This window comes from Sceloporus undulatus, chromosome 1 (assembly GCF_019175285.1).
Source record: "Sceloporus undulatus isolate JIND9_A2432 ecotype Alabama chromosome 1, SceUnd_v1.1, whole genome shotgun sequence".
In the NCBI taxonomy this organism is placed as follows: Eukaryota; Metazoa; Chordata; class Lepidosauria; order Squamata; family Phrynosomatidae; genus Sceloporus; species Sceloporus undulatus.
Window position 1 is genome coordinate 253477191 of NC_056522.1, and position 13726 is coordinate 253490916.

At 43.9% G+C, this 13726-nt stretch overlaps 1 protein-coding gene across 1 annotated transcript in view; it reads left to right on the forward strand.

Annotated features, from left to right (window-relative positions):
- The window catches only part of CORO1B (coronin 1B), a 29200-nt gene extending 16091 nt beyond the window's left edge, over nucleotides 1-13109 (forward strand). The window contains exons 6-11 of the mRNA XM_042439872.1: nucleotides 5711-5830; nucleotides 7053-7157; nucleotides 7692-7837; nucleotides 7986-8043; nucleotides 10770-11051; nucleotides 11851-13109. Coding sequence (XP_042295806.1) covers nucleotides 5711-5830; nucleotides 7053-7157; nucleotides 7692-7837; nucleotides 7986-8043; nucleotides 10770-11051; nucleotides 11851-11979 — 840 coding nt within the window. The 3' untranslated portion in view covers nucleotides 11980-13109. The remainder of the gene's footprint in view (nucleotides 1-5710; nucleotides 5831-7052; nucleotides 7158-7691; nucleotides 7838-7985; nucleotides 8044-10769; nucleotides 11052-11850) is intronic.
- The last annotated feature ends 617 nt before the right edge of the window (nucleotides 13110-13726 follow it).

Below are 13726 nucleotides of genomic sequence, written 5' to 3' on the forward strand. Positions count from 1 at the left end.
AGGTTCGCAGTTTGGGGGTAATCTTGGACTCAGCTTTAAACTTGGGGCCCAGGTCTCTGCTGTGACCAGGAGTGCTTTCGCACATTTAAAACTTGTCGCCAACGGCGCCCGTTCCTTAGAAGTCGGATCTGGCCACGGTGCTACATGCCTTGGTTACATCCCGTTTGGACTACCGTTTGGCGCTCTATATAGGACTGCCTTTGAAAAGTGTTCGAAAAATTCAACTGGTTCAAAGAGCTGCTGCCAGGCTGTTAACAGGCGCCGATTACAGAGCCCATACAACTCCCCTGTTGAAACAGCTTCATTGGCTGCCAGTTCGTTCCCAGGCACAATTCAAGGTACTGGTTATATCATACAAAGCCCTACATGGCTCAGGTCCACATTATTGGCAGACCGTTTCTCCTGGTATGAACCTGCCCGGACTCTGAGATCCTCTGGAGAAGCCCTTCCTCATCCCAACACCTTCAAAACACGTTTGGTGGGGACACGAGAGAGGGCCTCTCAGCAGCTGCCCTAGACTCTGGAACTCCCTGCCCAGGAGATAAGAACGGCTCCCTCCTTGATGGCTTTCCGACGGCAGGTGAAGACCTACCTGTCAAACAGGCATTTAAGGAATCACTATAAGAACAGGCAGGAATGTTGGACTAGTTAATCATTCTGTTTAATGCTTGTCATTATCTATTTATTTTTAAAATGTTTAATTGTACTTTTTTGTTTGTTTGTTTGTTTTTTAATTACTGTGAAGCCGCTCTGAGTCCAGTCCTGGGAAAAGAGCGGGATATAAATAAATAAATAATAATATAAATAAAGGAAGTAATAGTGTCACTGTACTCTGCTTGTGGCAGGCCTCACCTGGAATACGGTGTCCCAGTTCTGGGCATCACACTCAAAAGGATGTTGAAGGAAACTGGAGGTCCAAAGCGGATGAACAAATGGTGAATGCCCTGTGGAGGAAAGACTCAGGGAGCTGGGAGATGTTTAGCCTGGAGAAGAAGGTTAAGAGGGTGATAGGAGATACCCTGTTTAAATATTGAAGGGATCTCATATTGATGAGGGGAGCAGCTTGATTTCTGCTGCCCAGAGGACCTGGAACAGGGATGCCAAGCTGCAGGAAAAGAGATTCCACCTCAACATTAGAGGAACCGCCGGACAATAAGGGCTGTTCAACAGTGGAACACACTCCCTAAGAGAAAAAGCAGCTGCCTCAAGAATCACTTGTATTCAGCATGTGTGAACACCAAGATTGGAGAAACGGATAAGCCACTCGTCAGCTCCCCCCAGCAGCTAAAAAAGCAGAGATCAAGAAGTATGGCCATCAAAATAGAAACCATAGGAAAATGTAGACAGCGAAAGAAAAACGATTTTGGTTGATACATTTTAGAAGAAACTTTCAGTGAGCGCTAGGATGTTCAAAATGTTTTCTATTTACTTATGCAAGGCTTATGCTGACCTTTGTTCATTTCACATATGCATATTGTTAGTTTTTGAATAAAAACTTGGCTGAACACGTTGAACTGCTTTTTTTAATTTATTTTTTTATTTTTTTGTGGTGTAGGAACCTATCCATACTTCTTCCATGCTATTTCGGTCTCCGTAAAATTTTTGTTAAGAAAGGATAATGATGCCAGGACGACATTTTGAATAGGAAGTTTTTATTCTTTCATTTCATTTTCATTTATATATACAGCAATCTTTCTGTTAGGTTCTGAGAACCATGGGAGCCGAGCACAGTAGCAGTCATGCCCTGCGGTTATCTTCTCATAATGAGATTGACCACGTATGCACAGAATACTGAACTAGATAGACTCTTGTCCACCCAGCGTATTTATCCTTGTGTTCTAATCCCCTTTTCACTCAGATGGTGGCTGTACTGGGTTGGAGAAGATGTGAGTTGTAGCCAAGGACAATGGAGGGACCTGTGGTCTAGTTCACAAGCCAGCTGCCTGCTCTCTTAATTGAATCCTTGGCTTGTATTTGCTGTTGTTAGTCGAATAGGGTCAACCATACTCAGTTTTGAGAGCTATTATGAGGACACCCCCCCCCACAGTATTTAGTGACTTCAGGTAAATCTGAGGCCTGTTACAGACGGGCCAAAATGAAAGCTGCTTCGAGTCGACTTTGGAGAATGGTATTTCAATGAGCATGCGTCCTAGAGTCCAAAAGGCACCAAAGCCACCGCCAGTCTAAGGACTTGAGGAAGTTGTTGGGTGTTGGACTCTAGGACTCTGCACATTGAAAACCATACCTCCAAAGTGACTCGAAGCAGCTTTATTTTGGCCTGCTGTAACAGGCCGAGATTCTTTTTCAGGTGCAAAACTTGGGCAGGGAGTTGATTAGGCTACAAGGGCTGCACTAAATCCTTCCTAGGGCCACATTGGGCCCCTGGCATCTTGATTTCTACCCCTGGTCTAATATTATGACAGTAATGCAAATCCGTGATGAGCCAGCGCATGATGTAGTGTTTCAGTGTTGGACTATGATTCTGGAGATCAGGGCTTGATTGCTCTCTAGACCATGAACCCACGTCAGGAAATGACATTGGTGTGGCCACTAGGGGAGCGTGTTGTGCAGATAATTGTGAGCTCCAGTGTCACATTCAAACAGTTTCATCATCGGAATGTGTGAGGCAACTGTCAACTGTGCAGTCGTCAACTGTCACTGAGAGGAGGAGAGACAGTTGGTGGCCTCAGTAGGGGGCTGTGTCTGTTACAGTGAGACAGTTGGTGCCATGAGTAGGCTGTGTCTGTTACTGAGAGGCAGTGAGATGGTTTGTGGTTTATGTGGCTGCCTCAGAGGTGTGTTAGGGTTGGTGTGTAAAGGGTGGATTAGAGACGGATGTAGATACACTGTGTATATCTATGTTGAAAATGCAAAGAAAGACGTAAAGACCCTCTTTATCGAGTGAAGACTTGTATAGAGTGTGGAGTAGTTGAAGACATCTTCACAGATTCCTTCTTCTTGGCGTCCGTCGACGTGGTTGAACTCTGCAGTGTGGTCGTGGTGGACACTGCGCTCATTTCCATAGGTCCCAACAAGGGCTATGGGCACAGCACACGAGCCACAACCAACCCACTGGGTAAACAGGGCAAGTCACATGCTCTCAGCCTCAGGAAAGGCAGTGGCAAACCTCCTCTTAATCTTGTCAAGAAAACCCTGTGATAGGTTCACTTTAGGATACCATAAGTTGAAATTGCTTGAAGTCACACAACAGCAACAATAAGCAAATTTCAGATGCGGAGGAAATGCAAGACTTTGTGTTATACAGTTTTCAACTTGTTTTGAGGGCCTTCATCATGAAATGTTATTAGAAATAAAAAACAATAGATAGGAGCTTCAGCTTTGGTCCTGCCTTCACTCTTATAAAAACAACACTCCTTTTTGTGCATAAAAACCTGATTTTCCCCTGGTTTTTAGTGGCCAGATGACTGATCGTTTGGAAAAATAAAAGGGAGAATAGTTTTTTTTCTGCCTCATTGATTGTTCAGAGTGGTGGCACCAGTCCTTAGGGATACAATGACATCTTATGTTCACTTTTTAAGATCTCACTAATACTAGCACATTTTTAAATGAAAAAGTTCCTCTTCCAATCACTATGCTAACTCTTAATTAATTGAGTACTTGTACTCTATTTGCCAATGGTGGAGAGAGACGTGAGTATCTGTGAAATGGTGGGAGGCAGGATTTGTGCTGACTGCTACCCTTTGATTCCCACCGTTTCACAGATCCTCAGTCTCTCTCCAAAAAGTCTCTTTGTCACCAGGTGCCTGCTTCTGCTTTCGAGCAGAAGATGCAGCATCCTGCTAGTTCATCTTTCTCCAGCCCGATTCTAGTTTGTTTCACTATTTGTATATGAGATGTAAGGCTTGAGAGAGAGAAGGAGCTGAGAGACGAACAACAGGAGCGCTGCTGGTGCCTCTGCCACAGCCTCAAGGTGAAATGGGCAGCTGGCAGTAAAAAGTTTTGGGTTTTGCAGTTTTTGATTTCTGGATTGGGGTACTTACCCATTAAATACAATATCTATATGTATCTTTGGGCATATACTCATTCTGGAGTGCAAAGTAAGGAGGAGATGATTTTGGTAGTCATCCTTTCTCTCTCGTGGTGCTGAAAAGTGAACCGAATGGTTTGCTTAGGCTGCATCACCACTGGCAGAAATAATCCAGTTTGACATAATTTTAACTGTCTGGCTCAGTGCTGTGGAATTCTGGGAATTGTAGTGGCTAGCAGCACAGCTCTCTGACAAGAAGGCTAAATGTCTTACAAACTATAATCCCAGAACTCCATAGCATTGAGCCATGGCAGTTAAAGCAGTATGAACTGGATTATTTCTGCAGTGCGGATACAGTCTAGTTGATCTTGGGAGTGAAGGTTCTATAACTTAGCTTTCTTCTCGGCTAGGGGTTAGCCGCTCTGGAGGTTGAGACTAAGAGTTTTCAGTAGATTGTAGTGCATGTGTATGAGGAGAACACTCTTCATTATTATTACTATTATTATTAACCTTTATTTATAAAGCCTGTAAATTTACACAGCGCTGTACAGTACATTCTTTAATTGGATGTTCCCTGCCCTCAGCTTACAATCAAAAAGACACGAACACAGAAGGAGAAGGGTAGGGGTGGGGAAGAGCCGTCTAGTAAGATAAAATACATAAAAACATAGCAATAGACAGGAATGATTCAATAAAAACAACAACAAAAGAACATCAAATAGCAAGTGACAATTAGCAATGCCTGGAGCTTCTCTGAACAGGATGGTCTCAGCTCCGTTTTGAAGCTGGTTAAGAAGTGATGGCTCTTGCTCGCGGGGGAAGAAGGTTCCAGGAGTGAGGGGCAGCAAGTGAAAAGGGGCGAATCCGAGATGGGGCAGAGGGAAATCCTGGGCTGGGACAGCAGACCTTGACTACCAGAACGGAGGCCGTGGAAGGTGGGGGAAATAAGGTCTGATAAGTTAGGAGGGGCCAGCCCATGGAGGGCTTTAAACGTTGACAGCAGGAGCTTATACTGAATGCGGAAGGGAGTGGGAGCCAGTGAAGGGATGCCCAACACAGGAGAGTGTGTCAGAGCGGTGGGTGGATGTGATAAGGCGTGCAGCTGAATTGCTGAACAGAAATTAAAGGACGGAGGTGAGAGAGAGGAAGCCCAGCCAGAGGATGTTGCAGTAATTGAGTCGTGAGACCACTAGGGCATGAACCAGGATCTTGGCATAGAGGTGGAGCCTCATATCCCAAAGCCGTCGCTGCTCTCACAGCTGCTATGTTTGAAAGGAAAATAAAATACTCTGTGTTACCTTTCTTCTGGCTAACGTCCTTGAGTCATATTGTTTTCTCTGTGTAGTTCCAGAGCTGGGGAAAGTTACTTTTTTGAATATGAGTTTCAGAATCTCTCTTAGCTCTGTGCCTGTAAAGTCTTTTTTATTTTTTAAGTGGTGATGCCTAGATGGAGTCCTGGATTGTATACACACACATACTACCTTATCTGAGCTATTGTTTCTTGAAAGAGTGCTGAAAGCCTAGCATGTATGGTTGCAACATCTTTTGGCCAAGTATATACTTGACTTTTAAGGGTATGAATAATGATGAATGATACCTCTTCTGATAGGTAACCCAATTTGGATCCAGCAGTGTGGAGGATACTGGAGCAAAGACATGTAAAAAAAATTGTGCTGCTTGGGGAGCCTGTTTCATCTCTTGTGTATCTATTTCACTCCACAGGAAAAGGAGAGAGCCCATGAGGGAGCACGTCCCATGCGGGCCATTTTCTTGGCTGATGGAAAGATCTTCACCACAGGCTTCAGCCGGATGAGCGAACGGCAACTGGCACTCTGGGACCCGGTGAGTGGGAAGTTAGACTGGAATCCTAAGAGGGGCTTTATTCTGCTGGAAAGGGCCCACAATTAAGTATGAAAGAGAATCTTGCTCTTTGTTCCTGAGAAATCAACTCTCCCTGCATTCCACTGTAAAAAGGAAGTGGTATAATTTCCCTTCTTGCACTGGAACAGTTCTCTTGGCAACTGTGTTTGAAGAAAATGGGTATGGCTTAAATAATGACCTCAATGCTAGTGTTTTCTTTAGATGGTGTCAATGCAAGTGAAATCATGTGGAGGACAAGAGTAGGGCTGCCCTATCTCTGATGTGAAAAGGACTTTGGGATTATCTTTGATCATAACTTGAACATGAGGTGGCAGTGTGATGATACAGCAAAGAAGACACATGTTATTTTTACCTGCCGTAATAGAAGAATAGTTCCAAGTAGAGGGAAGTAATAGTCCTACTACTGTATATTCTATGCTGTCCAGGCCACATCTGGTGTAATGTGTTCATTTCTGGGTGCCTCATTTTAAGAAGGATGTAGGCAAATTGGTGCAGATACAGAGAAGAGCAACAATGATGATAAGCAGTATGAGGAACATATGATGAAAGGTTGAAGAAGCTGGGCATGTTCAGCTTAGTGAAGAGAAGACTGAGGGATGGTATGACTGCATGCCTGTTCTCTGCTGCCCCAGAGATTAGGACCTTGTCTAAAGGTTTAAAGTAACAGGAGAGCAGATTTCAATTCAGCATTAGAAGGAACTTGTTGAAAGCAAGAGCAGTTTAGCAATGGAATCAATTGCTTAAAGAAGTGGTCTCCTTCTTACGACATATTCAGAAATAGACTGGACAGCTACCTGCTGGGGATGATTTAGCTGAAGATCCTTCACTGAGCAGGGGGTTGGACTCAACGGCCCATGAGTCCCTTTCCAGAGTTATTTGACTCTGCTTTGCAGCCTGAGATGATTCTGTTGTATTGAGGCTTTCCCTTGCTTAGAGAGGCATAGAACTGAGTAGTGCTTTGTGTGACTGGCAGGTAAATGTCCAAATTGGTAAGAATTATATTTGATCCACTACATTTTACTTTGCCCTTTCTCCCATGCTCTTAGCCATGGCTGTCCCCAGGATGGGACACTTGAGACTCTTTCCAAGTTCAAATGGAACCCCTGGGGTGAAAAATGTTACTACCCTTGCTATAGTGTTCATCTTTGTTCTTCTTTTTGTGTGCATTATCCGTATGTTGCAGGAGAATCTAGAGGAGCCCATGGCATTACAGGAGCTGGACTCGAGCAATGGTGCCCTTCTTCCCTTCTATGACCCTGATACCAATGTTGTCTATGTTTGTGGCAAGGTATGCTTCTCATGCTCTTCCTGGAGTGGGTATTTTGTTTCTTGGTGCCATAGATTTATTCCATCTGAAAATAGTGTTGATTATTCTTACTGTTTCCCATTTCTATTAGCTTCTTTTCTGAATAGTTATTTGGTGTCCTTGAGCTACTTGTTCTTTGGAAACCATATTTTCTGTATGGGTTGAGCATCCAGTGCTGTCATGGCTACGACCAGGATCTAAGGTGGGGATGGATGCTTTGTGCTCTTGTGCCCCCTAAAATCCCTTAGACTGGCCTTTTCTGGCCCAAAAAGGATGAATTACCCCCTGGAGTTACAGGAGTCCAGCATTTGATAACATTAAAGCAAACAAACCCATTTTTCAAAACCAGAAATGAATTACATTTTACATCACTTCTAGATTTGTTTGGCATTTTTGCCAATCTGTGTTTCTTCCTTAACTCTGACAGAGTTGCTCACTCCTGGTGTAACAGCACTGTATCTCTGATCTGTACAACTAGACATTTTGTCAACTGCAATAAAAGCTGTTTCTTTCCAGGGAGATTCAAGCATCAGATACTTTGAGATCACATCAGAAGCACCCTACATCCACTTTCTGAACACCTTTACTAGCAAAGAGCCCCAGCGTGGCATGGGATGGATGCCTAAGCGGGGTCTGGATGTCAACAAGTGTGAGATTGCCAGGTACTTGCAATAAGCTGAGGAGATGGAGGCTGAAGGTGCCAAAACAGCTGGCAGTCAGAGGCCAAATAACTGATTGCATGCTTTCTGTTGCTCCTGCTTTACCAACTCATTTCTCTCTTCAGCATTCTTTCTCTCTGTGTTTCTCCAGGTTTTACAAACTCCATGAACGCAAATGTGAACCCATTATCATGACAGTGCCAAGGAAGGTGAGCCCTTGTGAGAAATTATTACCATAGTTTATCTCTTCTGTTAAATTACTTTTTCCCCTCACTTTGTACTGTTTGGGAGCAGGGATATGTGTATTAACATATGGCTGCAGGGAAGCTGTTGGCCTGGCGTGACAGTTGAGAGAATCATGAAACAAAAGCCATTTCCCCTGCTCTCTTCAGGCAGCAACATATTGGAATGCATGCTAGAGCCTCACTCACATCTTATATTCCGCACAAATCAAGGAGAGGTTGCTGTTCCTATTTGAAAAGGTAATTTGGCTCCCTTGTCCAGGGCCTCATTCCCACTTTCTTGCTGGGTCAGAGTGTTGAGCTCTCACACTTCATGTATATGTCTGTGTTTTGTTACACACTGAATCATGACTGGGACTTTACATCAAAGGTGAAAAAAGTGCTAGCTGCATGTGACCTGCAGAAAATCAAAAGCAGCCTCCTTCCTTCAATTTTTGTTAACAAAAGCATTGCTGAAAAAGCCCTCTCCCAGTGCCATCTGTGGGGAACAATCTCAATTTTTGGTTGACCTTGACCTGTTTAGGTCAAAATATGACCTTGGCCATTTCCTGGCTGGAATGAAGGTCTAAAATCAAACCAGATGCCCCTCAAAACATGGTAAAGTTGCAGCATGGGCCCCTAGGTGTTGTGTAAGGGTGTGTCAGCAATTTGTAAAACATTTTTAATGAAGCATTTTGCAGGCAGTGGGGTGGAGGTGGCTATCCCAGATCCAGTGAATGTATGCAAGAAGCCCCTGGATCTGGAGTAGTTGTCCACCCTTGTACTGCATTGTATGTAACTACCTGAATATAGAAGTAATATTTAGCAATTACCTAGTATGATCTGACTGCTTGATGTAGACTATCCCTACCATTCTGTAATCTAGGCCAGTAATTTGACTTGAGAGATTATTCACTGTCTGTACAGGTTTTTATTCTTAAAGTGACATAAATAATGTTAAAATAAGAGGTATATATATTCCCTGCTGGGCCATGAAACTCACTGAGAGACTTTGGGCGAGTCATGTACTCTCAAGGGAAGGCAGTGGCCTCCTTTGAATAAATCTTGCTGAGAAAGGCCTGTGATAGGTTCCCCTTAGGGTTGTCATAAATCGGAAAGATTTGAAGGCACACAACAACTACACACACACACACGTGCGCACGATCATGCCAGTGTGATGGAGTGGCTTGAGCATTGGACTATGACTGGAGATCACGGTTCAGTTCCTGCTTAGGCTTAAAAACCCTACTGGGTGACCTTGGGCAAGTCACACACTCTTAGCCCCAGAAAACCCTGTCATAGGTTCACCTTATGGTCACCATAAGTTGAAAACAACTTGAATGCAAATAAAGACAACATTCACACACACATGTATTTATATATGTAGAGAGAGAGATTCATATATTCATTCTCTATGTTGTATACGGGAAACTAAATCATGCAAGTTATCATTTCTAATTGTTGTGATAAGATTTTTGCTGAGACTGTTTAACCTCATTGTATATAGTATCTACAAGACATGCTGTTTAAAGCACAACATTTGATAGGTTTACTTCAAATGTTGATAATAAGTTATATTATGCTTTCCTTGGCCCCCTTCAAACAGATACAAGGATTGAGTCTAAGTTTTCTGAGTATGAAGGTTCCTGAATAAGCACACCAGCTTTTATTTAGCTCTTTTATTCTTCAAGGGGTGTTGGCTTGGTATCACAGTTTTCCTAGTCATCTTAGCAATGTGTGTGTTTTATTTTCCATTCCCACCCTCACACATTTTGAAGACCGGTGATAGCATTTTTTGAACTTACAACACAAAATTGTTCCCTGAATGTGTGTACTAAATTTTATCAAGTAGAAGAGTGTCCTGGCCACAAGGTCTCTTTCTGGGGAATGATCCCCTCAGAGTGAGGCATCCGATGGGGAGCAGCAGAGATATGTCCTCCCACTTCTGGCAGGAGGTCCTCTTCTGTCAATGCTAGGGAGAAGAGTGTAATGTTTTTCAGTAGGAGATACAATTTCGTTTTTTAATATATCTTTGTTCAATAATTATTCCAAAACATTTTTAAAAAACCCTTAATACAGATATTATTACAATGTTATTACAAAGCTGTGCAATCCAACACCATACAAATTATACAAATACAGTCATCTTTAACATCCTCCTCCTATACAATGGCATATCCTAGTCTTTTTATATTATATTCTATCTCTTATCTTATCTCACTTGTGGGAGATACAGTTTCTAATTAGCCTAAGGTTTTAAGCACTGAGGAGTTAAACTATTCCTTTTTTTGAAAAATCCTGTATTGATCTTGAACCAATCGGATCTGTCCTGTTCATGCTCAATTAGTGTTTATGGTCTCTTAGCCAGAATGATCCTTCCTAGCTTTAATACTTGAAACACAGAACTCAGATCTTGGTCTCTATACATGCAGAACAAGTCCCTTCTTGAACACCCATGGTCTCCAAAACAGTGAATAAGTGGCTTGCAAATCTGCTAGTAGCATATCTCACCTCTTATGTTTCATGGGAAGAAGAGTAGATTGCACCAGAAAGGAGCAGAGCTTGGGAAAGTTCCTTTTTTGGACTGCAGCTCCTAGAATTCTGGCCATGCTGCCTAGGGATTATGGGAGTTGTAGTCCAAAACCCTAACGTTGCCCAAGCCCTGCCAAGAAGCCATGACAGCCCATGTGCTAACTCTTCTCATCTCTTTGCAGTCAGATCTGTTCCAAGATGACTTGTATCCCGACACAGCTGGGCCCGAAGCAGCCATGGAAGCAGAGGAGTGGGTAGCGGGCAAGACTGCAGCACCCATCCTGATCTCGCTGCGTGAAGCCTATGTGCCCACAAAGCAACGGGACTTCAAAGTCAATAGGAGGAGCTTGTTGCAAGAGAACCGCCCTGCTGCCACACCCAGTGCTGGGCTGAGTGCCACACACCCCAGTGCCATGACTCAGTCTGCTGTAGTGCCTGCTGTTAGCGTCAGTGCTGCCAGCGGGGTACGTGCAGAGCCAAACCATGCCACAGAATGCAGTGGAAAGAGTTTCCAAGGTTGGGTGGGTGGGTGGGTGCTTCTCTGTCTTGCCAAACAGGAGGATACCGAGGGGTTAAGAATGAGGGTGGAAGCAAACATAGATAAGCAGCCCCAAGTGCAAGGAGTCAGAAGCAGCATGGAATATATTCTGGACAGGACTGTGTACATGCTGTTTCTTTGTGGGATGCTTCATCTTGAGGCTGTCCTGACTCTCTCCACTTCTAGAAAAGCAAGTTTCTAGCATATAGTGGGTATAATGGAAAAGTGATGCAATCTGTTGCTTGAAAGAGGGCTGGGCTAAGGCTTCTGTGGTTCAGAGTGTGGACCTCTAATGCCCTGCACAGGTGCCATTCCCCCACACACCAAGGTGAGCTGGGAAGTTTTGGCATCCTTTGCAAAATAAGCAAGTCTGTGTGGTGTTTTGTTGTTTGACGATATAACACTAGCCTCTTTCCTTCCTGTGGTTTCTATATGATTCAGGTAGGATGCAGTGTAAGTGTTGATCAGGCTTGAAAGCATTTGCCAGTATGGCTTTCTTCATCTCTTTTACCTCTCTGTGAGTGTTGTGGGAGTGTTTTTGTCTGAGCTTGGAACTGGCTATGCTACCCTTGGGCGGATTTTGCCAGTTGCAGCTCAGAGATATAACATTCCCAAGCTTTTGCTCTGCATGTATGCTTATTTCAGAAGGCGAAAAGCATGGGTTGGGTTGAGCCAAGCAGCTGGGATTATGGGACTGTTGCATGACAGCACTTTCTGATTTGCAGGATGGAGGACAGATCACAGAAGAGGTCCTGCGTGAGGTGGCATCCCTGCGAGCACTCGTAGCTGCACAGGGCGAGCGCATTGCACGGCTAGAGGAGCAGTTGAGCCGCATCGAGAATGGTGATGTCTAGGGGCCTTGTCTGCCACAGAGGAGGAGACCCCACCAACACGGTTCTTCATTCCTGCTTCAACTTTCTTTCTTTCTTTCTTTCTTTTTTTGAGCTGCCAGTGATTCCTCTACACTGCCTCATCCTCCGTGCCCTGTGGTGTGAGACAGGGATGTTGCCCTCTCTTGCTGCTACTGGGAATGCTTCCTTGGGTTTTATCTGGGACCAATATCTCCTCTTCCTGTTGTTACCCTTGCACCTCATACTCTCCAAGGGGCAATGTGCTGGTCTCCCCACATCTGCCCCTTTGCCTTACTTGTCAGGGTCCCTGGATACTCTCCCATTTCCATGTTTGGGGTTGGCCTGCATGTCCTCCCAGTGGGGATCAGGACTGGCTGGTGGCTCAACCTGCTGTCTATGCCCTCCACTGGGGAGAAGGCTGGTATTCCCCTTCCCAATCTCCTGGGGCAGGTGGGATTGGCTATTAGAATAGTGCCTCCTATGATTCAGTGCTGGGGGTGGTCATGCCTCTTCTCACCTCCTTTCCCTTGCTAAGACCACTAAGATCATGTTGAGGATTCTTCTGTTTCCTCTTCTGAACTTCATTTTTGCAAAGAGACCACAGAAGTGACCAGAGGGCCTCGGCTGAGAAAGAAACCTGCCATCCAGTCACGGCCTGAAGCCTCTTGCCTCTGGGACCACTTCTCTTTTTCCTGCTCCTTCTCTCCCCAGATTTCTTCATCCCTCTCCAGCCCTCAAAATGAAGCAGGTTCTATCTAAATTAAAGAGGGTGGGAGGAGGGGGGAGCTGTTCAGGGTTGATACCTATATTTTCATTCCAAATAAATGTCTATATAAAGCCACAGTCTATTGCTGCCCCCTCTCTTTTTCCCACTAACCTGGTAAGTCAAAGTAAGTGGAGGTTCTTTGCTGGAATGTTTGCCTCTGTCAAGCCACGGATCATAGTTACACCAACATTATCATGACATGAGACAACACAGTGCACTATGCAGCAGATAACTTCCCGAAGGAACCAGATCTCATTCCCAACACCACTTCAGGAGCAACATAGACATTTTTGTATGTTTGCAGAAAATCAGACTGTATGTGAAAAGTTGCATGTATGTAATAAACAACATGGTTTTCTGACTTGAATTTCTATATTCATTTTCTTTGATGAAAAATTGCTTGGCTAGTTTTTATACTGGATCTCTCTCTCTCTCTCTTTCTTTCACCTATTCCTTGTTACTTTTAATCTGAATGTAAAAAGCTTAAAAGGCATGCTGCTATTTTTGAATGAAATGAGTAGTTCTGCACTGTGTTGCTGGCAAGAGGACAGTGTTACTGAAAAGCTTATTTCAGCAAACTCCATTTCCATTTTATTTTCAAAAGCAAAGCTATCTTTAAAAAAACAGAGATATATGACAAAGATACATAACATTCTTTTGGTGGGGTAGGCAGTCTAGTTGTCCTTCATATGTTATAGCACCCATCACCTGTGAATGTTGGTCATGCTGGCTGGGGCTGATGGACATTACAGTTGAAAATAACTTGAAGGTACAGGTGGCCTGCCCCTCTGTTAGAGGCTGTAGACTTAAGGGAGAAGGACTGTTTTGGGAAGGTAGAAAAATGGAAGTAATACTGCATATTACAGTGGACCTATCATTGTGCATAACAGCCTGTTAATGCTAGCTCAGATACTAACCCAGTGAAGTCACTGTTAAAGGAGGAATAGGCTAATTTTTTGGGAAACATTATCCTTGTTTCCTTAA